Raw genomic sequence first — 27,669 nt, forward strand, 5'->3', positions numbered from 1 at the left:
AAAGCCAAGAAAAGGTTCACTCTGAGGACAGTGTAGGGAAGTACTTTATAAATGGAATAAATAATGTTCAGAACAGGAGAAGATATCCTATAAATAACTCCCATTTATGAAGTCAGAGGTAAAAAGGGAAAACAACCACCATTAATAACTGGTGATAATTTAAGGCCAATCTAGCACATGGAGGTAATAGAACTGTAGAGCTGGAGGGAATCCCTAAGGTCATCTAGTCCAGCCCGCTGCTATGCAGGAATCTCAACTAATTCATGCCCAGGACTTCATCAGCATACTAGCTGATGTGGAAAGGGAACCAATTTTCTTGTATCAAGCTACAAACATTGCCTACTGACAAAAAACAACTCTCCACCCAAACCATTGGGATGTTTTAACTTTTCATTCAGATGTAATTCACTATAAAAACAAATTTCAGCATATAAAATTGAATTAAAGAATAATGACCCATTAGAACTAGCAGGCTGCAATTATCAAATACAGTCTGTGGTCACTCTCAGGCTCGGCATCTGTATTTTACCACAAAGCCAAAAGAAAATTTAGACCATGCCTTCTGAGGTCCTTAGACACATTTTTGGCATCAAGGAAATCAAAATAACAATGTTGACTAAGGCAGCTCAGAAATGGTGTCTATTGTTTCTTCCAGAATCTCCGTCACACCTAACCCAGTTTCCAGTGCTTCCAGCTATTGCTCCTGCTTCCATGCAGAATCCTTGACCTACTATTCCTTTAACGCTGTGCCTGTACCTGTGAAATTTTACCTCTCTTCTTTGCCATGCACATAGTTAAAGGCCTTGATTTCACATTGTCCTCTGAATTTGAAGAATCCTCTACTAGTTTGCCTATCCAAAGACCTTCTGGTTTAATCTCAGTATTCACATGGTTGATTAACCATATTTCTCTCTCTCTCTCTCTCTCTCTCTCTCGGTATTACTGTTTTATTGAAATATTTTCATTGGTTTTGTCCCGAGATGTAAAGCTGAATGTGCGCAAGTTAAATGCACATACATTACAGGCTTGTTGTATGTGCATTTTTGTAAATGTTATTTGGCTGGAGAACTACACTGCAAAATTTGGAGGAGTGCAAATTTTGAAAGATGGCTGTGTTTCAGTTTGCGCGTTGTTTTGGAAAGTGTGAATTTTGTAGGTGCACTTTTACATGCAACCTGAATTGAATGCCTGCTCAGGACAACATGTCTGTACAAAATTAATTAGTACCAGGAGGCTAGGTTCTGAGCAATCAGCAAATTGCAATGGTCAGGGGTTTGTTTGTTTTTTGTTTTTTAGGAAAACAGAAAGCTGTTCACAAAGACCAGACAATGGAGATATTGAAAATCAGAAAATCATGTGCCATGTTAGAGGCAGACAATACGTGTGTTCTCTATGTGTCCTGGAACAGATGAATTAATAGGAAATTTCATAATATGTTCCATAAAGAAAGCAAAGAAAGTTTAAGTTTGACAAGAGACTGCAAGATATTTAAAAATGCATCTCCAATCTGAATTCTGTGGTATAAAAAACTAAACAGTCCACCACATAAACTCACGATCTGCTTCACTAACTTTTGGAGTTCATATTTCCTACTGCATATACTGTGCTGAGCATTCCTCATCAGTCCTTTTCTTCTAGAAAAAATGTGCTGGTACTCACCAAAAAGTTGTTACAGTTAAGTGCCACAACTTTAACCATTGCTTTTTTCTAGAAAAAAATGGTGCTGGTACTGTGTACTCTTGAGTACATCCAGAAAAAATCACTGCTCCTCATAGAAGCGAATGGGAGCCCCTGTGCTGAGGGGTCACGTCCAAGAAACATCAAGAATAGTCTTTAGGTCACATCTAATATTACCAGTTTCACTCCTGGGAATAAGCTACAAGTTACTCCCATGATTAAATCTGTATTAGGACAGACACTCATGTCTAGACATAAGCCAGAGTTAGAGAAACATATATTTGCTTGGCTCATGAGCAGACATGAGTGTGAGTCCTTCCAACATTATAATTTCATCAATAAGATGACCAATAAGGAAAAAATTATGGGGACAAGTCATGTACACTACATGAAATAGGAACCCTTTTCCATATAATTTTAGGGTGATGTCTACTGTGTTATTTTTAGAGGGAAAAGTGATTTAAAAAATATTAATAATTTTTTTTAGAAGAAACTCTAAAAACATATGGAAGGGAGAATTCTGTATAATGCTGTATGCATTATACAGAAAATGCCCACCATCCACAAACCAAATTAATTTATGTCAATTGAATTAAAGGATTTGTTTGCAAATATGGCAAACTTGGATAAATGGTTCATTGCCAACAGAAAGTACACAAGCAACTTTGGAGATTTTACAAGGAAAAAGTTGCATGATTCATAGCTCTTGGCTAAAGGAACTAGGTTTTTCCTTTTTGCATAAATGAAGAGCTATCAGAGTTCTGTGCAAAATATAACAACCATCTTAACAAAGGCATCTTTTCAGAAACTTAAACCTCACCATAAATTGGCCACCCAGAGTGTTTCTAAATGAAAAGAAATGTCTCCCTCTGGTATACTTTAAATACTGCAGAGGAAATCCAGGGAAAATTTCAATGAAGCCTTCCAAGAAAGTGTGCTTGAAATAGTAACTAAAATGCCAGGTAAATAGTAAAACCTGATGGACTGACTTCTGAAATTATGAAGGAATTTGTGGATCTCAGACTCAAGTAAGTTAATTTAAGAAAAGACAAATTAAATTATGAAGGTGATTGTTCTTGTTATCTGATCAATATCCACATTAAGAGTAAAGTGTGCCCTGGAAACTTGAACATACCAAAAGTCTGCAATCAAAATAAGCCATAACTTCTATAAGCCGGAATGACTAGGAGATCCCAATCAAGGATTTGCCAGATTGTCAGCATGTCCACATTTGACAATGGTGATCACCTCTTTGGGATGTAAAAAGGGCATGGAATCCAGCTTGCCTCCATGCAAGCGCCAGACTAGCAGTTCACAAACAGTTCAGGAGCGCTGACGGAACACACCCACCCAGATGTGCTGGCTCCCACCATTGGCCACTGGCACCAACAGGAGTTTCCCTCCAAAGTACAGCTTTGTGGGGTAGGTGTAGGAGGAAAGGTTCTGATTCTGACTGGGGTCTCCAGTGGCTCTTATTTACCATAAAAACAATACACGCACTGTTAAAACATGTGATTGCATGATGTGTCGTTTGGCCCATGCTCAATCACGTTATTTGAAACTGCATCTTGGGCACTAAGATCCTCTTCAGCATGTTCTGCAAACATACTGTTTCCCCTTCTAAGATAAAAGGGAGTTCCGAATACCTCAACGGGACTTTTATCACAGCAACAATAGCATCCTGGTAGCTTCTTTCTTGCCAGCTCAATATGTAAGGGACAAGGTGTCTCAAAGACCTACAACTCTTTCCACCGAGGCAGCTCGCAGGCAGATAAAAACTGTTGGTTTAATAGGGTAGCCATGTGTTCTACTTTACAGAGGACGGTCCTCTGTAAGGGCTGCCAGAGGACAACTCTCTGTTTCTAGGAACCCGCTAGGTGAGGGTTGTCCAGTCCAAATCTGGTTCAAAGATAAGTAATTATAAAAAGGGAGAGCAAAAGTCTTGACAATGCCCATCAGCAGCTTGCTGGTCGGCAGACTGACAAAGAAGTCATCTAATGTCTTCTTCGTTAAGGTGAGATTTATTGTATTTCTCTTTAAATTCTGGATTTTTTTTCCTTCTGAATTTGTGCCTATGTATATAATTTTCCCCCTATGCAAATTGATAGTGTGGGGCCACCATTCTGCATCAGAGTTGTATCAGAGGGGGGAAATCAAAGCTCACTTACCCCCTCCATGCTAAAATTCTAATCCAGATTGCTCCTCCTGCACTGGCAATTTTGTACTTAAGGGCAAAGATGTGAAGAAGAAGAAGAAGAAGAAGAAGAAGAAGAAGAAGAAGAAGGAGAGTTTGGATTTGATACCCCGCCTTTCACTCCCCTTCAGGAGTCTCAAAGTGGCTAACATTCTCCTTTCCCTTCCTCCCCCACAACAAACACTCTGTGAGGTGAGTGGGGCTGAGAGACTTCAAAGAAGTGTGACTGGCCCAAGGTCACCCAGCAGCTGCATGTGGAGGAGCGGAGACGCGAACCTGGTTCACCAGATTACGAGACTACCACTCTTAACCACTACACCACACTGGCTCTCAATGTGGAGATGTGGAGCTAATGTAGTATCTAGTCTGGACAGCTTGTTTGACGCTGCCAGCTGAGCTGCTACAAATTGCCCAGAAATCCTGTTTGAGCCTACTGAAATCTTGTCCTCTTCCTCTGTTTTACCCACAATGTGGAGAGACTATGGAAGTGCTGCTCAGCTGAATGTGCTTATGATTATGAGCACCAAAATTTGTGTGGTCTCCCCATATTACTTTTCCTTATGTGCATATAAACTTGAGAGATTTAGGCTTATTGTTGCATTTTACTTACTTATTTATTTTTGTCTGGAGTACCAAACTATTCAAATAACACCTGTCCTGAAAAAGGCAACGTAAGAGAAAAATAATAATAATTACCCAGCCTTGTTGGTGTGGCTTTTGGAGCAGGTGGCTGGGGTGCTGAAGGAACTGGCTGCATTTCACTTGAAGCTATAGTGAAAGAAATGTCCAAACCTTTATAAAGAGCATCGGTGCAAAATTCACCTTACAAGTCTGTAAGACCCCATTGTCATACAGGGCCTTCTGGGGGCATAATTTTGCAAATTATAGAAAGATAATTGAACGAAGTGGAAATTGATTGCATCATAATCCATCATGTACAGAACCAAAGAAAACATTACCATTGCAATATAGCTTTTTATTGAAATATTAAAGAAGTGAAGTTAAAATGATTGTTAGTTGTATTTAAAAAGCTTGCCATTACCCAATGTTTCCGTGGGCATTTGAAGTGTGTGAGGTGTTTTAGTTTTAGGAATTTCTGGCAACTCATGTGGAGCTAGAAGTTGGAAAAAGAAAAAGAAGCCCAATGTATCAGTATTCAAAATACTGAAAATAAATACTTACTACTTCGTAATTTGGTGTAACAAACAGACAGAAAATCTTATTAATCTCTATGTTTCGGTGGTGGTGGACAACCTCACTTGATAGGCTGTGGTAAGCAACTATTTTGTTTGCTAAGCTCCACTGAATCAATACCAAACAGCAAGACAAAACAGGCCTAAACTAGTTGAACATATAGACTGACCAAATTACAAGGGGCAAATTTACAAAGACTGAGCCAAATACAGGAGTGATCACACAGGTATGAATCATAACTGAGGTTTTAATTCAAAATAGCTGAAAGTGCCAATAGTAATAATAATAATTTATTATTTATACCCCACCCATCTGGCTGGGTTTCTCCAGCCACTCTGGGCGACTCCCAACAGAATGTTAATAATAATAATGATAATAATAATAATAATAATAATAATGAGACAAAACATTAAACATTACAAACTTCCCTAAACCTGCCATAGGGTGAAGATGATGTGGCATGTGAGAAAGAGTGTGATAATATATACCCAAACCTTTATCTTTTATTATAAATATAAGAACAACACACACACATTTTGGAAGTTAATTATCTGGTTATTTGTGATTATTTTCATATGTATCTAGAAACCTATAGATGTACTCTATGGTTTATGCCTAAGACATTTTATAATGATTCCAGACACCTTTTCTTAAGAATTAACACATAACTCTCTTAAACCTTATTTTTGGTTCTTTATGATTTTTTCTTTTCCTTTATGAGTGAACCTTTGTGATCTGCATGGTATTTATGGTTCACAATATTCTCCCTCTCTCTCTGACTTAATTTAATACTCTATTAAGTCAACCATAAAATAAAAAGGTTTCTATAATATTATTTTTCTGATAAAAAGTGGTGTAGATAAACAAAAAGAAAATTAGCAGATGAATTCACATCATTGCCTGTAGAATAGCTCACATAGTCAAACTTGCAAGTAAAATGTTGCTGGATCTTTTTGTAATATTAAAGGTTAATATACATGGAATCCAACTGTTATGTATAAATTTTGCCAATTCTGTCTTTAGAGGGGCATAATTTTCTTGGAGATTATTTCCTATTGTGAGCAATTAAAAAACCCATGGGTTTGACTTTAAATCCTTTTCTGTCCATACTCAGTATAATTCCTTACAATTTTAAACAAGTGCTAGCAATATGTATTATATGAGCCTATTTTTATTGTCTGACATCAATGATGTAAGGAACCATAGATTCACTTTGATACCCAAAGCTTTCCTTTCCATTCAGTAACAATAACTTTGAATTAATTTCTCAGAGGCCACTTGTTCATAAGATTCCTGACTCTCCATTTTGCTTCACATTTAATTCCATCAAAATATATTCTTTTTTATATATTCATCTTATTTAACTAGAACGATTATCTTTAAAATAATGAATGAGAAAGGTGCTTTGTAGGCTTTGTAAAGTTGTAATGATCAGCTTTAATTGAAACAGGTTTACTTATATATGTCCATACACTCCCCACCACCATATTGCAGTGATTACTTGCTTATTATACGACAGTCATGACTTCAGTAATACAATAAAATTGTTTCTCTTTAACATATATGCACCTACACATACCAGAGGTAGCCTTCAGCAGCCCTGTGTCTGCAGCAGAAATACTATGTACAGAGTATTTATCCTGTGTGTCAGGTGGCAATTCAACCAAAGGTTTTGAAGATTCCACTTCCCTTTCAGTGTGAGCTAAAAAAAATAGAGTTAACATCCTTTCTTTAGACATTCAGGACACTACGGCCACATTATGCAAAGCAGGACAGGGTGACAAAGACAACTTCACGAAGATAATATTTTGTCTTCAAGGGAGCTTCCAGACTTCCACTATCTTTGGGTGGTATTCAGCCACATACCTGCAGATTCAGGTTGCACAATTAAAGCTGATTTTGTACTCTTGTGTAACAAACCTGCTCCCTTCCTCAAAAAATGAAAATAAAATAAACCAGACTGCTAGTGACAAGGGAAGTGAAGGATAATGATTGCTTGATGCAACATTGTATAATTACCCTGTGAACAAATCACAACAAATACTCAATAAATAGCCAACATTGTCTGCAAACTTTGTGCAAACACATCAGGATAAATGCTCAACAAACAGGTCACCCAGAAGCATCTTTTGTCTCACTACTTCAATAGCCATGATGTATTTTGCTGAAGAAAAATGGATTTTTTTAGTTGGCAATACAAAAAGACATTAAATATCTCTCCCAGCTAGCAAGCATGTTTTTCAAAATCACTGAAAGAAACACTGAAAAAGACACTAAAAAGCAACAGAGACCACAATCTTATGCATGCTTCCTTAGCTTTAAGTCACACTAAATTCAATATTGAGCAAACAGGTATAGGATCACAACTATATTTCAAGAATGCTCCAAAAATACAGGAAGCTGATGCAAGACTGATTGCATTCCCCTACATGGCAGTAACTACTTGCTTATCTATTATATGGCAGTTGATTCTGTTTCATATGTATGCACCCACACATATCAGAGGTAGCCTTCAGTAGCCCTAGGTCTGCAATGGAAATGCCATAAACAAAATATTTACCCAGTGTGTCAAGTGGCAATTTAGCCAAAGGAGTTTTATTAAGTTTTGAGGATTCTGGTTCACTTTCAGAATGAGCTTTAAAAAAGAAAGAGAAAAGGGTTAATATTATTTCTTTATTGGAAGGAGGACACCACATTCTGTTAGCACAGCAGTTGCAATTTTACCATAATGTTTCTAAAGCGCTGTTATCAAAAGTTGGTCACATTGAGCATGTGGGGTATATCTAGCCTCATATAACCAACATGCTTAACTGTAATTAATGTATGAAGGGGTTAAGACAAGAGAGTAAGCTGTCCTGCCAGGCTTAGCAAGGTCACATTCCCTCACCTTGGGAGGAAATGTTACCAAATTCTTCTTCTTTTACTACTTCCACCATATGAACCTGACCAGTAAGGATGTCTAAGATGGATGCTCTAAGTTTAGACTTAGCAAGGCTTCCACAAGCCACCTTTGTGTTGCTATACAAAAAATACAGAAACTCTCACCACTTTTTGAAACTAAGTTGTACTGTCCTTTTTTTTTTTTTTTTTTTTTTGCTGCTGTATGGAAAAGCACATGGATCTGACCTTTGAAGAGTTTGTAAGTAAACCATTTTTAACTTACCAAACATGTAGTCTCTTTCTCTGCAAAGGGGAAGTGGGGAGTTTTGAAAGAAACTTAGAAGGGAACATTAAAAAGATCTAACAGCCTATAGTTTCACGCTTTACTTTGCTGCATGTTTTGTGATTTTAAATCTCTGCAGGGGCTCTCTCACTAAATAGTACTTGCAGCACAGGAAGGTTGTATTTTACCTGGAGAGCTCTTTGTTTCTTCTGAGGCACTGGCAGCTGTAGGTTTGCTGCTTCCCCAGTCTAGTTCAGTCATAGCTGCAAGATTTAAAAAGTTAGCATAATTCTTAGTGTAGGGTAGGATATCCAAGTATAATTGAATTAGGCCAAGCAGCATGTAACAAAAGAAACCTCATTTCAGAATATAAGGTCATTGTTAGACATTTAAAATCCTTTGATCATTCAATCAAGGAAGGGCATGTACAACTATTTATAAAACACAGTATATTGTGCTTACTTTCAAAGTAATTTCTCCTTGTAAATAGGCAAGGGTGTAGCTAACAATAGCCAGTCCCACTGTCATGCAAGTCAAATAGAAACCATTACAGTGATCATTTTGGATTTATGCAAGGGAACAATTCATTGGTGGTTTGAGTAATTTAAGAGACCAAGTTAGAGGAGTGAAGAAATATCAGAAAGCGTGAATAAATACAAGTTGTATTATAAAGAGAAAAGTGGTAAACGGAGCATGGAAGGGATCAAATAATGGAAAAGTACATTTATTGTGTTTTGAAAAACAAGTAAGAAAAGGATGAAAATGTTCTGCTAACGAAAGGACACCAACATCATTTTCATATAAGTTTAAAAACTTGATAGTGAACCGAATATTACACTGAGCATAAAAGCACATACAGTGGTACCTTGGGTTACATACACTTCAGGTTACATACGCTTCAGGTTACATACTCCTCTAACCCAGAAATAGTACCTCGGGTTAAGAACTTTGCTTCAGGATGAGAACAGAAATCGTGCTCCGGCGGCGCGGTGGCAGCACAAGGTCCCATTAGTTAAAGTGGTGCTTCAGGTTAAGAACAGTTTCAGGTTAAGAACGGACCTCTGGAACGAATAAAGTACTTAACCTGAGGTACCACTGTATACAGTATTTCACCAGAAATGTACGGTCACTGAAACTCCATGAAATAGTTTTTTCAGCTTGTGATTGAAAACCATTCACTCAATTTACACTTAAAGATCATGCATGAAAAAATATCTGGATAATTGTAGTGGCTACCTAAGACTCTGTAGAAAAGATAGAACAGTGCATCCAGGCCACCACTCCATCTCCAAGAATGGATATAGCTGGTTCAGCAGCTGGTAGAGGCACTACCAAGTTATTGGATGTTATTTACATATCCAATGGCAATGCTGGATCTAAAAACCAGCCGCAAGCTGTAGATATCTGATTAATGTTTCCAATTTCCCTGTATACCCCTTTTTAAAAAGGGTGTTCTAAAAGATATCCATGAAGTCTTCTGCTTCATAGTTTGCCTCTTCCATGTTACTGAAACAACTAGCAGTGCAATCCTGTGCATATCTCTTTGGCTTCCGTGGTGCTTCCCCTTAAACAGGGCCATCTTTACCCGGGGGTGCAAGGGGTGTGGGGCACCCGGATGCCAAATTCTGGGGGGTGCCAAATGTATACCTACTGTATACCAGTCCCTCTTGATGGGTGGCAGTGAAAAGCAATGGAGCGAAAGTCCCCGGCCCCCTCCGCCGTCGCTCTGTAGCATCAAATATTCCCAAAGAGTCAGGAAACAAAAGCAGTTTTTGTCCACTGTGTTGTTGTTACAGGTGAGCGATTTCCTCCCTAAAAAAGGTCAACAACTTTGGCTTCGCCCCCTCCCCAAAGAATCTCACCTTTGAGTTCACTCCCCCTAAAAAAAAGTCAACAACTTTGGGTTCCCGCCCTCCCCTCTTTGCACCCCAGCAGTGCATATGCTAAAGACGGCCCTGCCCTTAAATATGTGCACATTGGATTGCAGCCAAAATATCACAGGCCAAAAAGAACCCCCCCCCCCAAAAAACACAGCTTGCTATAATGCAACAGAAAGCATTAAACTGGACAAGTGCCAGAGCATGTCCCTGATTGCTGGGTATGACTCATTTAAACACTATCCTAACTAAAGACACCTCAGCTATCAAGCAGGCTGTTCCATCTGTAACAGTTTGTTCAGTATACAGAAGTGTAAAAGTATTAGATGGGAGTGCAATTGACCTCTGTAAAGATTTAATAAGCACAACACACCAACAGAATATTAAATGAGCTTCCAAATCAGAAAAATTCTGAAGTTTATAACTCATATAAAACGAATATGGCTGTACAGTGGTACCTTGGGTTCAGTACTTAATTCGTTCCGGAGGTCTGTTCTTAACCTGAAACTGTTCTTAACCTGAAGCACCAGTTCAGCTAATGGGGCCTCCTGCTGCCGCCGCACCGCCGGAGCACGATTTCTGTTCTCATCCTGAAGTAAAGTTCTTAACCCAAGGTACTATTTCTGGGTTAGTGGAATCTGTAACCTGAAGCGTATGTAACCCGAGGTACCACTGTATAGAAATGCTGAGGGAAATAGTTAACATGCAGGAAAATGAGAATACCTCAATACATTTTGCCTAACTGATGTAAGCTCAGTTTTATGTAGTATTTTATTAATGTGGTCTAAATGAATGAATGAATTGTTAATTGAGCACACAATCTAATTAAAATAAAATAAACAATAGAAATAAACAGAAAAAAATAATCACCGGGCTGGGATTGGGGAGAGATTTCTTGTACTTCTGGTGTCTTGGATTCCGCAGGCCATTCCTGGGTTTCATTCTTAGCTTTTTAAAGAAAATGTAGGATTTAGTAAACGCATATATTATCCATTATAATTACAAAGAATGTGACAAGAAGCAAAGGATCTAAATTTTTGGAAAGTAAATTCCCTAACTTCTCATTGTTCTGCTTTTCTTAATAATAATTGATCCAGCATGACTACCATAAACACTAACATCCCTGATGTCGCCAGTGGTCTCAAAACGGGAGACGGTTGAACACCCCTTCCAAACCAGACCACATTAGCTAGTCTGATGTGAACCTTGGTACATGCACAAGTAAGTAAAGGAAAATTTCGAAACCACTAATTTTTAATTTTTCAGAAGGCAAGCATTAGCAAACGAAGGATACCACAACCACAAATTTCAGGATACTGAACTTCATCTGCAAATTATTATTTTGAATTTTCTCATTAAATGGCAATTCAGTGTCTCATCAACTTTGAAGCCTGAACAGAAGATGGTCTTCCCAAATAATGTCAATTTTTTAAAAAAACGTTACTGATTTTCAGAAAACCACAAAACTCAAGAACCCTGTAGAGTCTATTCTTCACCCTTATTTTTCTGTAAGTCCTTTCACACTAAAAGATCTTTCCGTATTGTTTCTCAGACATTTAGTTCCTTCCTGCTTCTTCTCCTAGTCAGAAGAAGAAGAAGAAGAAGAGTTTGGATTTGATATCCCGCCTTTCACTCCCCTTCAGGAGTCTCAAAGCGGCTAACATTCTCCTTTCCCTTCCTCCCCCACAACAAACACTCTGTGAGGTGAGTGGGGCTGAGAGACTTCAGAGAAGTGTGACTGGCCCAAGGTCACCCAGCAGCTGCATGTGGAGGAGCGGAGACACGAACCCGGTTACCCAGATTACGTGACTACCGCTCTTAACCACTACACCACACTGGCTCTAGTCAGTTGGTGTTTAACCTCATAACTCCACATGTAAGCTTCTACTCAGAATGGCTTTGTTTGCCAGGAGTAATAAATCTTAAGTTTATTTATTCCTTCAAACAGCATTCTTAGCAGACTGTTTATTTCTGTACTCTGCTGCAATATATATGTGAAACCCCAGCAATGTTGTCTTGTAATATATTCCATCTCCGTAAAATCTTTTAGACAAAATGACTAAATAAAGGATATGTTCACCTAAGCTTCCATAGTCTTTCCAAACATTTTGAATCTATTGACTTAGTTATTTTAACTGGCAAATCTGGATACATGTGATGTGCCATCAAGGGATAATTTTAAGTGTGTGGCATCGTGATACCATTTATGTTCGGTATTCCTCATCTTTGATGAGTAAAATCTCTGAATGGTGCTTTTTTTGCCTAGTCTGTTTTCCTCCTAGTTAAGACAGTCTGTCATCTACTAAGCTTTTGATCTTGCAGGTCAAGTGGGTTTACCTGAAAAAGAAGAGTTTTGGGGGAAGAATTTTTGATATACGGTCCTAAACAGGACAACATATATTTAGACCATTCATGTATTTTAGACAATTTAATTTTGTAAAAAGAGATTTATATTTTAAACTTTCCAATTTATTTACCTTTTTAAAGATTTGTACACCCCTTTGCAGCCACCTTTGATCAGCTCATTGGTGCCAGCTATGAACTTTGCTTTAGGCAGGCAACAGCTCCATTTGGTGATTCCGGATCAGGAACTCCTGAGCGCGGCCAATCCCTGTCTGGTTTGCCAAATCAGTGCCAGCTGCAAATTCCACTTTCAGCAGGGATCAGCTCCAGTTGTCCCCTAGGCACTCTCAAATACTTGGTAACACAAGGCTAACAGGCTGTGTGATGGTCTCAGTGACCAATGGAGGAAGACCCACAGTGGTGAAACATTCCCACTCAATTTCCAAACATGGATGTCTCGCCATCTTGAAATGTCAGAAGCTGGGCAGACCTGATTTACATGCTTCCCAAGTCCAGCTACTTGTTTCTGCTTACCCGGTTTTTTCTCTGGTCTTTCAGAGATATCCAGTGATGGCAGTTTCTGTCGGGTTCCATTGAAATCTGGTACAATAAGGTGCACTACACAGGAAGGTAAAGGAGTTGTTCATTCAGGAGTATATTTTTTAAAATGGATGTTTGTAAATAAAAACCAATATAAAGTGTTAGTGGTGTGGAGAGAGAGCAGTAGGGAAAGAAGATATAATTACGACGAAGGTACTAGTTTCATATTGTAAATACTACAACCTCCTTAACAGCCCCAGCCAAGTTCCCATGCAAGCATTTTACCTTTATGGAAAACATTTTTTACTTACTTGATGGAGACAAGTAAAGGGTTGTCCCCACTTTACTCATAAAGAATGATAACAACAATGTAGCTACCAGCAGTTTTAAGAATATGCCTTTCCTTATCTCTCTCTGCTCAGATACAGTAGTAGTAAGAAAGATGCAAAGCAAATAATTATAAGAAAAGAGAAAACTCTAAAAGATAAGGGTTGAAGGTGAACCCTGGTGCACCTATCTGGAATAATGGACATCTTAGTCACCTAGTATTGGTCCTGCTAATGGAGCCTTCTCTGGGATTTTAGATTGTGCCCGATGTGTGACATTTTGAAGTACTGTGAAAACAAGAATGGAATGGAACAATTCTCATTATCTACATTGTCTCTAAGTTGCTGCTAAATTACAAATCAAATTCTCTCACACACATGATCAGTACTTGTGACAATATGCAGCCAATTTCAGTAAGGTCCATTAATACTATACCATCAAGTTAAGTAAGTAAAGAGACAGATCTAAATGTCAGCAATGAGAAGTATAGAGTCCATTTGATTAGGCAATAAGGAAACCACAGGGGATTTTAATGAAAGTAGTTTCAGTGGAGAGAAAAAAAGGCAGATGCCAGGTTGCAGGGATCAAAATAAGAGTTGGAAGAGAGGAAGTCAAGGCAGCATAAATTTGTTTGTTTATTACATTTGCATGTCACCGATCCAACCATAGTTATCAGGGCAATTAACATAAATAAAATACAATTCACGAATAAAAAATACAAAAACCAAAACAAAATAAATCACCAAAGCAAAAAAAGTCCAGAGAAAGACTTCAGCTAAAATATAACATAAAACATAGCAGCTAAAAAAATGTAAACAATTAAAACCAGCACATAAACCAGCAATTGGAAACTTGGTGTACAAGTGAAGTACCAACGGCTCATAATGAAAAGGCAGCAAAGATGCCAGGTGAGCCTCTCTGGGGGGAGATATTTCATAAGACACCACCATATGTCAGGTGTTTTGAGATAAATGCAGATAGAACCTCATTAACTCCATCCATTATTCCCCTCTAACTGTTTGGGGGGGGGGTCATAAGAATGGGGGAAATGGTGGTGTATTTGAAGGAAGTGTGGAAAGAGAGAAGAGACAGGTTGCTGATGTGGTAGTGGAATAACCACAGAGTAGATGGCTGACAGGAGTGGAAAGAGTCAAGGGGAATTGAAGACAGATTAAACTAAGGAAGAAGTGTGGCCATCTCATTGAAATATATTATAGGTGAGGTGGGAAAAAGAATAAAACACTGGTCTTCAACAGGCGGGTTGTGCTCTGATCTAAGGTGGGTCACAACAGGAGCACTACCACCATGCAAATACATGAGAAAAGATTAAGAAATGGGGCCCAAAACACATGTTTGGGTTAAAAGCAGGTCCTGGGTCTGAAAAGGTTGAAGATACAAGGAATAAATGATTCTCAGAGATGGCGGGGTTTTCAGAAGGAATCCAAGAATGTAAGAACACCCCTCTGGCTCAGGCCATCTACACTTTTTCCATAGCGGCCAACCAGATGCCTGTGGGAACCTGCAAGCAGGATGAAAACAGAAGAGTACTCTCCCCTCCCATGGAGGTGGACCATAGCCATCCTGGCTAGTAGGCAGGAGGAATGTAGTAAGAAAGGTAGGTAAAGAGCTTAATACAACTAACTTCACTTTTTAACTGAAAGAGACAAGGATCCAAGCAGATTGTGGGGCCTTCACAGGACATCAAAAGAAGAGAAGAAACATAGATTATTATTAGATGGTGTACAGATCAATGTGCTGCCTGGCCAAGAGAAGGAGAGTAGGAATTTAAAATGGACAGACGGCCAAGCCTTTGTATTTCCTCCTAAAGACGTTAGCATCATGAGATCATCAATAAAGTTGTTGTTGGATAGAGGGGCAGTAGAGGCTAATCTATTAGGCGAAACGGGACACTCCTCCATGAGCCTCAGTCTGCAATCAGTTTTGGGCCACTGATTGCTGAAGCTGTCAATGCACTGACTACATGTTGGATAGCCACAAACACAGTGGTTCAGCTGTTGTGCCAGAAACAAGCTTTTGATGTGCACTACCTCCCATTTTTGAGAGGGCAGAGGAATACATTGTTGTTTTCAGGTACCCCAGCTAAGACTGATGTGATCTAAGCCTGTGCATGAAAAGAAACAAAGAAGCAGCTTTTAGAGTGGGTCTCAAAAAGAGGTAACAGTCTTCGGTTCTGGAAAGTGCCTTTTGGATCTCCCTCTTTGGGGGACTGATGTGGGGCAACGTGAGACTGCTGTTGGAGTATCTAAGAGGTCTGCTTCCACTTATGTCCCACGTGTAAATAAATTGAAGTACATCATAATGCTTTTATTCTCCAGTAATCTGTCTTCTCAAGGAATCAAATCTAGGCCACTCTGTTCCTATTCAAGGTTTAACTTTAGGTGTCCCACAATATGTTTCCAGGTTCCAAAATTCCATTTGTCCTATACAAAACTGGGCTCTTGGAATGGATGTAGCCATATGAAATGCTGTATTGCCCTGGGGTTGTGTCCCTAGGGCAGTTTGGTGTGCATCTTCAAAATCTTTCTTTTTTTGCAGCCAGAAGAGATAATGCAGACTGCCAACAGGATACGGATAGGGACTTGGTTGTTGCCAAAAATATTAATTTAACCCAATATTTTTTTTTTCTTTTCTGCAGGGATAAGAAGTCATGTTATAAGAACTGATCAGAATGAGGTAAGTTTTGCATTCAGTGTGACAATGGAATTCGGTTAAAGGGATTAGATTTGAGAATGTTTCCTCCAATCTTAAGACAATAATATTCCTTTCTGTTCACGGACCCTCCCCCCAACACACCCCAATTATTTTCATGCATAAAGAAATGTCTTCCATTCTATGGAAATCAAGTATGAGAAGTCACACACATTACCTTGTTTGATTATTGTATAAGGAAGCTGAACTTTTGAATCTGCTGGTATAAACTGGAGAGGAAAAGAAAACATTCTATAAAAATACAAAGGTTACTTGCTTTTTCTTGAGGTGGCAAAATAAGTTTTTTCCTAAAGCTCAGTTGTCCCAAGAATGGACATATCTTCCAAGTGCAAAGCAAAATAATACTGCTGCTTCAGTTTTATCTAGCTATACAGCCAGTACATGTTTAACTTCATAAATGCAAATGACCCATGCTGTCCTGGCTGCTAACAGCCTAGCAGGACAACCTATGGCTTTTGATTGCTGAATCTGCCAATGCACTATCCATGCAGTGGATAGCCATAAAAACAGGGGTTCAGCTTGGGCACCAGAAAACAAACTTTTGATGTGCATTTCATACCCAAGAACTACCATAAAGTAACCAAATTTTTTTCAATGAATCCGGGGACACTTTTCAACTTCAATGGATTTTGTATGGGGACTGATTTGTAAATCCGAGGACTGTCCCTGGGAAACGGGGATGTCTGGTAACCTTATGCTACCACCCAATTTGGACAAGGCAGAGGAATATATTGTTGCTTTGAAGTTTCAACCACACAGAGACAACATCCCACCTGACATGATAGAAACTGGATTTTAGATTTGGCAATTGTATAGTGTGTTCTTATTTGATAATGATTGCTTTCCAACGGAATAAAAAGCTCTTTGTCTTTACAAGGAAAATAAGATCCATCGTCTTAAAAAACTAGCTTTCTGTGTCACAGAAGTGGCAAACTTCATCTCTCTCCTATTGGACCTTCTGGATAGCCACTGCTTTAGGCAGCTCCCACAGCCAACATTTTAACTGTAGAAAGTCTGGAAAGTACAAGAAATGCCAGAAATATAGAAAACTCAAAGCAGCAATAACAATTAAATCTTCTCTGAGTATAAGGCTAGTGTAAGAATGTAACGGAACACATGCATTCTGTCCATTTTTCAGTATGGGAATGTGTATACATTAAAATGGCAAACTTATCACATGCATCAGAACTATAATTCTATATGGAATTATATGGAATTCTATTCTCCCAAGTGGCAGACTTGGGAATTATGGTGCCCTATGCATGGTCCAAAATTGGTGACCCCACCCTCACTCTTCCTCCCCAAAGGTGGGCAAGGAGGCACCTGGCTTTGGGAAGGAGGCGCAAAGGGTGTGGCAGGTTCAATTACAAAACAGCTTTAACAGAAAAATCAAGGTTTTGCAATTCAATCTTAAACAGGCCTGAAATGGTTAGACCCCAGCACAGAATGAGAGTAAAACTGCCACATAACTTGGTGATAATTGTACAAGAATCAAATATAATTATTTGTGGTCAGCAGGCATATGGGAAGAAGGGAAATGGTTATTTTTCTACATCTGGTTTTCAGAAGCTTGTCAAAAAGGCTTCCGAAACAGCTAGGTTATGAGACCGCAGGTTCAAAAAATGATAAAAGCATAGGAAACTAAACTATTTACACTAGAAATAATAATAATTACATATCAATAGTTGGAGCAGAAGTTAAGTATCTGTGTTAACCCAGTTTCTGCTCAAAAGACTCACAATCTTGAAAATGTTTCCTTCATTCTTAGTCCCAGTTGATAGTTAAGTATATTATTTAGGGAACTTTGTAACAAAAAGGCTAGAAGCAGCTCCTATTTTTTATTTACTTATCTCATTTCCTCCTAAAGGGGAAGGAAATTCTGACATAATGTTAAAAGACCTTTGGCATTCCCAGGGATCAGGCACCAGCCTGGCTGTAGATACTGTAGTTGTAAGAATTACCTGACTCAACCCCAGACTATAAATCAGGTTGTGTAACTAAGTCTGCCTACAATATAAGGTACAATGAAAGCATGATTTGATGTTCAGAAGACATCTAAAAATTAAACAAACATGGTTATCACAAAGAGAGGACACATTATGCAATATCATAATTTACACTGACAGCTTTACTGATTGATGTGAGGTTTGTTAAGCTTTTATTTCACAGAGAACAAATGTGAGAAATGAAGGACTTAAAGATACTACTGCAAGTATATAAAAAAGCAAAGAGAATCTTGTGGCATCTTAAAGAGTAACAAATAATTATGACTTAAGCTTTCATGACTACAATCTACTTCATCAGATGCATAAAATGTAATCCTCAGGCACATATTAAAAAGTGAAAGTTGGAATTAAATGGCAATGAAATTGAAAAAGTACAGTCTGACAATTAAATTAGAACTTAAATTCATGCAAAAGGAACCCTCCTGAGTGACCCTTCACAGTAACAGTAATTAGTGATAACATAACTACAGTATGTTAGCATTGCTGAGCAAAAAAATATTCAGGACCAAATTAATAGAATCTTTGAAAAGTTTTAAAGGTGGAAGGATCTGCCAATTTTTGTTCTCTCAGTTTGTTATTTTTCTGATCTTAAATTAATTCTTCACATTTCTATGATGTGGATAAATCACTTCTGTGATTTTTTTATAAAAAGAATACCTCATGAAAGTCCTTCAACATTTGAGTGTGAATTTCTCCTAACACACAGTTTTTGTATGTGGTTTTTCACAACATAGTCCATTTTTGTATATTTTCATGAATATCTTCCTTTGTTCGACAGTTTTTTACTCAATATATCCATTTTTGTAAATCTTGTTTGGTTGGAGAATTCCACTGCAAAATTCAAGTGTGATTTTCGGATGGCTGTGTTTCAGTTCTCATATTGTTTCAAAGTGTGAGTTGCATGGATTTAGGTTTAAATGCAAACTGAATCAAATTTCTCCTAGCTGTAATTTAGCAGTTTCATGTTGGTGTTTCCTTTTGAAGTTCCTTTGTTCTAGGATGGCCATAAATAGGGTTGCCATATTTCAAAAAGTAAAAACCAGGACACTCCAAAAGTTGTTGGTTGTTGTTTTTTTAACAAAAGATAATAGTAATAAAACAATTATTAAACTGACTTGCCTAAGATCAATTTCTCAGAAATTCCCCTCAGACATCAATTCCACTCGGGAACCTTTTTTCAGCCCAAGGGCCACATTCCCTTCTGGATAACCTTCTGGGGGCCACATGCCAGTGATGGGAAGGGAAGGGCTGAAGGCAAATGTGGCTGGAGCAATAAATATGATTTTTGGCTTTGAACACTATGAGTTTCTTCACTATCCTCTCTATCCTCCACTCAGACAAGCAAGGAGCATTGTCAAAGGACACATTCCAGCCAGGCAAAATCACATATGGAAGGTGCAAAGCAAACTGATGAGTGGCCCAGGAGGGTGTTTTGCCTGGGGAGAGTCCCAGGCCTGAGATTCTAGAGATGGCTAAACATTACTGTAAGATTTGTGTTCTTTTATTCGTTTGCATAGGGACTGCAGACCTATCCATCCTACACAGAATACAGACGGCGATTGATGTGCCATAAGATTATATGTGACAGAAAAATGGGAGATTAATGGAAGTGAGCACTGCATAACTAAGAGAAGATTAGTTATACAAGCAGTGCCAGAAACCAGACATATTGACTCCTGATTGTATGCCTAATGCACTTAACCATCTATGTTTCACGTTCATCTGGTCTGGCAAAAACATAAAAGAGTAGGAAGTAGCCATGTAGTTTTTGGCAGATAATACATCTTTTCTTTCTTTCTTTTTTGCTGACTTTTTGGGAAATGGCCAAAATAACATACATACATTTTAAAGATGCAAGACATCTCTTTTAAGTCAGGCCTGCTCCATTTGACTGGACAAATCTTTGAGAAAATCTTGTTTTTCTTTGGAGATAAACAGAAGAAACTAAAGTTCCCACCTTCTCGGTCAGAGAATCAAGTAAAGGACTTCACCTTGGAACTTGATATTACAAAACTGTTGCATCAGAATCAAGCAGAAGTGAAATACATCTTCTGACAGTGTTTCCTTCTGCCTCTTCCATACTCATGGCTTATCGAATATAATAAACAACAGACCAAAGGATGGCATGTAATTTTTACAGCTTTCCTATGACCCTGTATCTGGCTTGCAAGGAGGTTAAGGGAGCAGAACTGGATGAAGAGTGTTTTAATTCTTTCCCACACAACTTAGAAACTTGACATTTGGTATACATGCAGACAAACGTACCCCAATTCCAAAAATGCACAACCACAAACTGAAAAATAGGATATGTCTCTGGTTCATCTCTGGTTCAAACTTCTGAGTTAAACTACATCCCAAAATGATTTACCATTTTCCCACAAGAGCCACAAAGCTGAAATTCAGTTCACATGTAATGGCACTCTCTTTAGTTCTTTATTAGTTACACTTAATTAATTGCTAGACTAGTATGAAAATGGAATATTTACAGTGAACATTGTAATAAGCAGTATTCTTAACAAGCCAATCCACATATGAGATAGAATGTTGGGAGATTTGCCTATCCATCATTGAATGATCTGATCTCACCAACCACTGGTGCTGGGCCTGCTGTGAATTCCAGTATTGTGAGGGAGAATATCTTTGCTCTATCCACTTTCTCTACACATGCATAATCTTAAACACTTTTATGTGTCGCCTCTTACTTGCTTTTTACCTAAACAAAAAAGCTGCCAAATATTTAATCTTTCCTCGTAAGGGAATTGCTCCAGCCTTTTGATCATTTGAGTTGATCTTTTGTGAATCTTTTCCAGCTCTACGATATCTTTTTTGAGGTGAAGTGACTGGAAATGTGCATAGTATTCCAAGTGAAGTCACACAGTAGATTTGTAATGATGGCAAATTCATTTTGATTATGATATTATCAGTTCCATCTAACCATGTAATTCTGTTCTGGCATTGTTAGGCAGAAAAGCAAAGTAAAATCAGGTTGAAACCTGATTTTCTAATTTACTCCCAATCACTGATTCTATCAACAACTCAAATGTTTTTTGACAGAAACAGTGTTTGGGGAAAACTTTGAAATTGATATAATCTATATCTGTTATCCATGCTTGTTGCAGAAATAGAATCAAACAAAGTCCTTCTACACTGTAAAAGCCACCGCCCCCCTTGAGAGAACAGTGTGTATCAAATTGAAACGATAAAGCAATTATATACCATGTTTTTCCATCACCAAAAATAATTCTCATCTGCCAAGGCTGGATTTGGTATAGATTTGATATACTGCACCCAAAAATGCTACTAGGACAATTCAGTTTTCTGTGAAATTGCGATGGACAGGGTACTCTTCTGATCTGAGGAAGTGAGAAGTACTTGTGTGTTCCTTGAGAGGATGTAATAATATTGTTTGCATAACTTTACTTGAGGGAAAAAAATAAAAACCCCAGAACTGCCAGATTTGATATATTAGTCATTTATACAGTATTAGACCCTAAAATAAGCTTAGTTTCATACCTGAGTTGGGATTCTTGGTATTTTGTAATTATTCTGGAGTTGTCCATTTTCTTTGTTTTTACCTGGTTGAAAAACACAACAAAATTACTCTGTGTTTTTCAACATACAAAACCCCTTTTAATATTCAAACATAGGGAGATCTATTCCAGTTGGTCCCCAATGTTTATGGCTGTTAACGATCAAACTCTTATTTATTCTCCTTCTATTTACATTCTCAAAAGTATAGAGCTCCCACTTTTTGTCCAGTTCAGACATACACAACAGTTCAAGGGAAGGGAATTGACCCTCTTGCTAGAGTTTCCATTGTAAATATTGGTTTGAAGCAATACTTTGAAAAGGAAGGAACTGGCATATAAGTGACAAGAGAGCACGCAGGCCTGCAGAGATTGGGAGCTCTATACATGTGGCTGGTTTGCTGGTTGAGACAAAGCCCAAAAACCTGTTTTTGGTTTAGTATTTGTAAACTGTATTTGTAGTAATTGTAAATTGTCTATTTTAATCTATGTAGATTATTGTAGTGTGGGCTCAGCAATTAATATAGAAAATAGAGGACATTACACAGCTTGAGAAACATTCCATGCAGACACAAAGGGTTTCCTACTGCATGCATGAAAGATTTTAAATCAGAATAAAACAAAAATGTATGCCATAAATAAAATGAAATAACCATAACCCAAATTAAGGAAGCAAATATGCTGCTTCAGAACCTACTGTATTTTTCCTTGTATTGGGCGAGGTTTTTTGATACAAAAATCATGTCAAAAAACTGGGGTCGTCCAATAGACAGATAGTGGCATGGGGGGAGATGCAAGGGGGCGATCTGGGGGCACTGGCTGGCTGGAGCGCAACTTCTCTTGATGCTGCTGAGTGAAGGAAACACTCCCTACCTGCAAGCGGGAAATGATCTAGGGAGTATTTCCTGTCTGCAGCTGTGGGGGGGGGGGGAGAGGCTTTACAACTCTGGGTCATCTCCCCTCATTTTCCTAAAATTGAGTCCCCCAAAATGTAGGGAGGGGGTCTAATACACAGGGGTGTCTAACAGACGGAAAAGTACAGTAGTTTTTTTAAGGTGAATGAGCGGGAAAAGGGAATCTTCAATTTTGCATCTCAAGTTCCCAAGACCCACCCACCAAAATAAATATACACGGACACTTATATTAGTTTAAGTTTTGGGGCAAATTTTGGCCACAACTTTATTGAAATACAATCATGTGAGCGGTATAGGCTTAGGCATTGACTCCCCACTATAACTGACTCCACCTCTCAGGGTGATCGTCCAATGGGGTAAACCAAACGAGGGAGAAAGGTTGATGAGGACCAACCTAAGCTCACCCCAGGGTTCCTGTGGTCCTGGCATGGCCCTAGCCCCTCAAGTGGACTTCAGACGAGATCCAGGAACCCCAGATTCCTTTAATGGAATACCCAGTTCCTGGAGGGGCAGGTGATGGCCACACCTCCCCTCCCCACAATCCAACTGAGCCAATGCCTAACCGCCACCTTACAAGTTGTGACGATATGCTATGGAGTAGGCGAAAACCAAATGGCCAAATGGAAAAAATTCCTACCCAGCCCCTGTTCCAAAACAGGCATCCCGAACCAAAGCAAGGCCAAGCGACTCTACCTAAACTAGGGAGGGTGGGCGGGTGTTCAGCAGTGCGAAACAAGTGCCCCTGCTTGCGTCACACTGCCGTTTTTAAAGCCCCTGGGATCACGCCACTTACTGGCTATTGGCTAAAACCGCCTGGCGTGATTCCAGGGGAATGGCCAGGAGTCCCTGCTCCTTCCCCACCCCCCATTTTAACCCTATTGGGTGAGCTCTTGGGTCCCGAGCGCAACCAGGACCCTCTATTATGAGGATCCCATATGTATGAGAGACAATGCCAAGCACTAACAGATGCTAGTACTGTAGGAATAGATGGATGTAACAAAATGGATATGATGCTATTTTGCCACATAAAATGGGAGAGAAAGCAATCCAAGGGAAACAGGAATTAGAGACATCCACTCTGATTTTGCAGGAGCAGAAATCAATAGTTGTCAAATTAAGAAAGGCTATTCAAAGGGCAATTAAAACATTAACCTCCTAGCTGTGATCAACAGAAAGAAAGAAATCCAGAAAGATGTGCAAACAGGAAACTTTTAATTAAACGTACATGCATCCTGAACAGCCTCAACAGTACTTTGTTCACACTGGACAGGCTAGCGCTACATGTTATTGCAAACAACAACAATGAAGCAGGTAATTAAAATATGACATGTTGCACTGCACTGATTTGACTACAAGAAACCCTAGAGAAAAAGGCAGGTGTGAGTTCATGAAATGTCTCAAAGTGCAGATTAATACTGGAGAGCAAACTAAATCTGTTTGGAGGCATGCTGTGATGTCAGATTTGTAAAAAAAGAATTTAAAACCATCTCTAAATTGTTATTGATTCTCAACATGCAGTACAGTCAAGTGCAAGTCTTGACATTAATAATTTTAACGACTGCATAACATGCCAATAATCTGACCTTTCCCTTCAATAACATAGAGCCAAACTATGACATGATGGGACAGCTGTGCTTAAGTCTGCCTCATGCATAGATGTAGGGAGTCTATTATTGCAATAAGAAAAGAGAGCACAGGGGATGTGAGTGAAACCCATGCACAGCCCAGCCATACCTCACTTTGCTCTGCTGCTTTAAATAGTTTCTTCCCAGGTCAATTTCAGTAATGGAAGTGAGCCTGGCAGAGGGAAGTTTGCTGAAAGCAATAGCACACAGTACAGCAAGGCAGGAAATGGAAGGTTTCACTTCTTTCACCCATGTGCTCATTTTTGGGGGTAAAGAATAGAAGCCACACCTACTTTATGTCTGAAAAGAGCTGACATGTGCATAAATGCCTACCCTGTAGCATCTTGTTCTGCTCAGGAAGAGATACACATTACTTACCAGGCACAGCCACTTTGTGATTGAAAATCTTGCTCCAGACCCCATTATCTGTATTGTCTTTCACTCCAAATTCATAAATTGTGTTGGGTTTCAGATTATCCACCACAGTTTCTGTTGTTGGACAAAGCTGGAGAACCCACTTCTTATTCTTGTCCTTTTCTCTGTAGCGGACTGTATAAAACCTAGTTGAGAAAAAGAAAATTGATGCTTCTAATCAAAGGGGGAAATACAATTTAAAATGAGGTACCGTGGTGCTTTTTTCATCTAAGGAACAATAGGTGATGTAGTCAGTATCATGTAGTCAGCTTCTGGGATTCAAGCAAGACTATACTGAAATTTACTATAGCCTTCCTGAGGATTCTCTGTGCAAATAGTGGATTCTCTGTTAGTTTAGACTCATTTCAATCACTGGAAAGTGACTATTCTGAGCAGCCAAAATGACCATTTGCTTATTGCCAGTATAGTAAATCCAAGCTCCACAGTTCATTAGAGTAAACAAATATGAGTTTAAAACATTACTGAGTTGTATTATCTAATCAACAGACACCATTAAGCAACATATCACAGATTTAACATCTAAGAAACCCCAGAATTAGAATTTTTGATTTTGATAAATTTGACCTGAAAATCTAAGTAAAGCAGAAGAAAGCAACAGCTCTCATAAACTACTTTTCTAACAGAATGATAGTTGTTTAAAGCTTACTTTAATGCTTGATGTAAATCTGTTTCAACTACATGTCTTCTCTAGAATTTCCCACCTTAAAAATATGCCCTAGTTTTCTAATATGCTTATTTTATTTTTTCCATGGAACTCATCAATCAATCAAGGGGGGAAAAGAATCAGCATTGATTTTTGTTGTTACTGCATCATGTTCATAACTGATTGGCCTCCAGGAATAAAAACATGAAGGAATCTTAAATGTCCTCTCAACTTATTCCAACTATGCCACTTAATTCAGCAGTTCTTACAGATTTAGCTTGATCTAATTGAGATTAAAATCAAGCCTGGCAGCATTTTGAGAGCAATATGAGGTTCATGCAGGGAAAGCAATATGGAAAAAGGTGCCAACAGCTCTTAGGCAACAGCCACCTGATAAATTAAACTATAAATAACATAGAATTGTGACTTAGGGAAGGGAGACTTCAAGTCCAAAACTGTTACAGGAATTATTCCAACACTATATTTGTGTCAATGTTCTCTGCTTTCGATAGTCATCTCAAAAAGTAGCATGTTTGCCACGGCTGATCAGACAGTTGAAAAATACTTACCCTGTCATACATTCACATTTTTTTGCTGCTACTGCTCAGCTAATGCTCCCATTTTCCTTCATCTTCATTTCACAGCCCTCATTTAGTCTCACACCAATTCATCTGGCATGAGCAATGTGAATTTCTTTACTAGTACCTGTAACGTTATCATTCCACAGTGGCATTGTTGACAAAATAATGTGGACCATCACAGCCAACAGGCATTGTGGGCAAATGGGGCTAAGGAATGTGAGCACAAAGAACTTCAAAGAAATAGCACTGAAATAGCATATGTGTTTGCAATGTGCCCAAAAATGTCAAAAATGGAAGGTATTTTTGCAACTTATAAAAAGGAACATGAAAAAGGTAAGCTCTGACCAAAATTGTTAGGTTTCATTGCGTCATACTGATGCCTCTTAATTATAAAGGCTTGGAATTTGCTTCTGCTCTGTGATTAGGATCTTGTACCTGTGGAAGAACCCCTTCAACAGTTGTTTTGTTCTGAGTGACCATCAAAAACGGCACAGAGTGTGTGTGAAGCAGGTGGCCTAGCCACAAGCTCAACCATCCTTCTGTGAATGCAGAATCCTTCCATTTATAGAGCAGCAACTTGGGATCCAAGCCAAATGGGCAAAACACCATCCCGTAATCTTCATTAGCTGTATCTTTCAGTTGATTACCTGTCATTTGCACAGTTATTCATTGTGGTCCAATCATGCTTTGGGTTGACTAAGATCCCCCAGGACAAGAAGACCGAAGTTGGAGTTAAAGTGCCTATTACCAGCTGGAGGGGCTTTGGTGTATTCGTTTTACCTATGTAAGAAAGCATAGAAATTTTAAACAATTTTATATATTAGAAGATGTATCTGAAGGGCCTACATAACTTTTGACTCAACCATGTACTGTGGTCTTCCAGCAGTTCACCGGTCCTTTTTTAATTTTTTGGCAGATCACCCAAAACTGCACAAACAGGTGTGTGTGTGTGTAGAATGTGGCATAGCTAGTAAACTGAATTCAGTGTAGTTTGTCACCTAATAGAGGACAGGAGTAAATCTGAGCCTCACCTGAAGAATTACATCGGTTGTGTTTCAAGGCAAAGGAAACCAATTTGTATGCAATTTGATGTGTATGGTGCTTGCCAGAGAGACCACAAAAGCATATAACCATGTAACCTGGTTTGAAGGTTAATACCACCTTCTCTTACTCAAGTATTTATTTCCATAGCATCTAAAATTTCAGGACCACCATTCAACATTCCAATGCTTCACATTGTCCCCCCCGCCCATGAATTCACATGTATGAGTAGAGGGAGCACAACATGGCCTTCCTCAGAGTGAAAGGGCCTGGGAAAATACATATTCCATCACTGTTTATCTATGGCAGATAGACATTTCATCATCGTCACTGAACATTAAAGGCCGTTGCGGAAATGTGTTGTACCACAGGCACACTCCCTGACTCCCTCATGGCACTATCTCAACGCTCAGGGGATATCTTGACATAAACACACAGAACTATCAGAATTATTATCTGCCATCTCAAATAAATGTTTTCTCTTCTAACTGTTTATGAAAAAAAAATGTTTAATACTGTTACAATACCTGAGCAGGGTTTCTTGTAATTTGGAACAGGTGCTGGCCTCACTGCAATCAAATATCTTGGCTCTGCGTCTGGAAAGCATTAGGATGATCACTTGTAAAATCCAACAAACTTAAGAGTGTACATTGCATCTTATTATTACCGTATTTCCCCCCTTATAGGATGCACTTTTTCCCCTCCAAAAATGAAGGGGAAATCTGTGTGCGTCCTATGGGGCGAATACAGGCTTTCGCTGAAGCTTGGAGAGCGAGAGGGGTCGGTGCGCACCAACCCCTCTCGCTCTCCAGGCTTCAGGAAGCTATCAGCAAGCCTGGGGAGCCCGCGGGA

At 38.8% G+C, this 27,669-nt stretch overlaps 1 protein-coding gene across 39 annotated transcripts in view; it reads right to left on the minus strand.

The window, feature by feature from the left end:
* ABI3BP (ABI family member 3 binding protein) overlaps nt 1–27,669 on the minus strand; it is a 134,025-nt gene that overhangs the window by 66,597 nt on the left and 39,759 nt on the right. For 35 of the 39 annotated variants that reach the window (XM_081002629.1, XM_081002619.1, XM_081002603.1 and 32 more), the window contains exons 3-15: nt 27,345–27,413; nt 26,424–26,556; nt 24,496–24,677; nt 21,565–21,626; nt 16,203–16,254; nt 13,531–13,602; nt 12,983–13,066; nt 10,976–11,053; nt 8,417–8,491; nt 7,626–7,700; nt 6,645–6,767; nt 4,914–4,985; nt 4,568–4,639 (exon numbers count right to left, since the gene is read on the minus strand). In XM_081002629.1, coding sequence (XP_080858755.1) covers nt 4,568–4,639; nt 4,914–4,985; nt 6,645–6,767; nt 7,626–7,700; nt 8,417–8,491; nt 10,976–11,053; nt 12,983–13,066; nt 13,531–13,602; nt 16,203–16,254; nt 21,565–21,626; nt 24,496–24,677; nt 26,424–26,556; nt 27,345–27,413 — 1,149 coding nt within the window. The remainder of the gene's footprint in view (nt 1–4,567; nt 4,640–4,913; nt 4,986–6,644; nt 6,768–7,625; nt 7,701–8,416; nt 8,492–10,975; nt 11,054–12,982; nt 13,067–13,530; nt 13,603–16,202; nt 16,255–21,564; nt 21,627–24,495; nt 24,678–26,423; nt 26,557–27,344; nt 27,414–27,669) is intronic. The other 4 variants (XM_081002612.1, XM_081002632.1, XM_081002597.1 and 1 more) reach the window with 3 other exon arrangements.

The sequence above is a fragment of the Podarcis pityusensis genome (assembly GCF_964106645.2).
Source record: "Podarcis pityusensis genome assembly, chromosome: 4".
Taxonomy (NCBI): Eukaryota; Metazoa; Chordata; class Lepidosauria; order Squamata; family Lacertidae; genus Podarcis; species Podarcis pityusensis.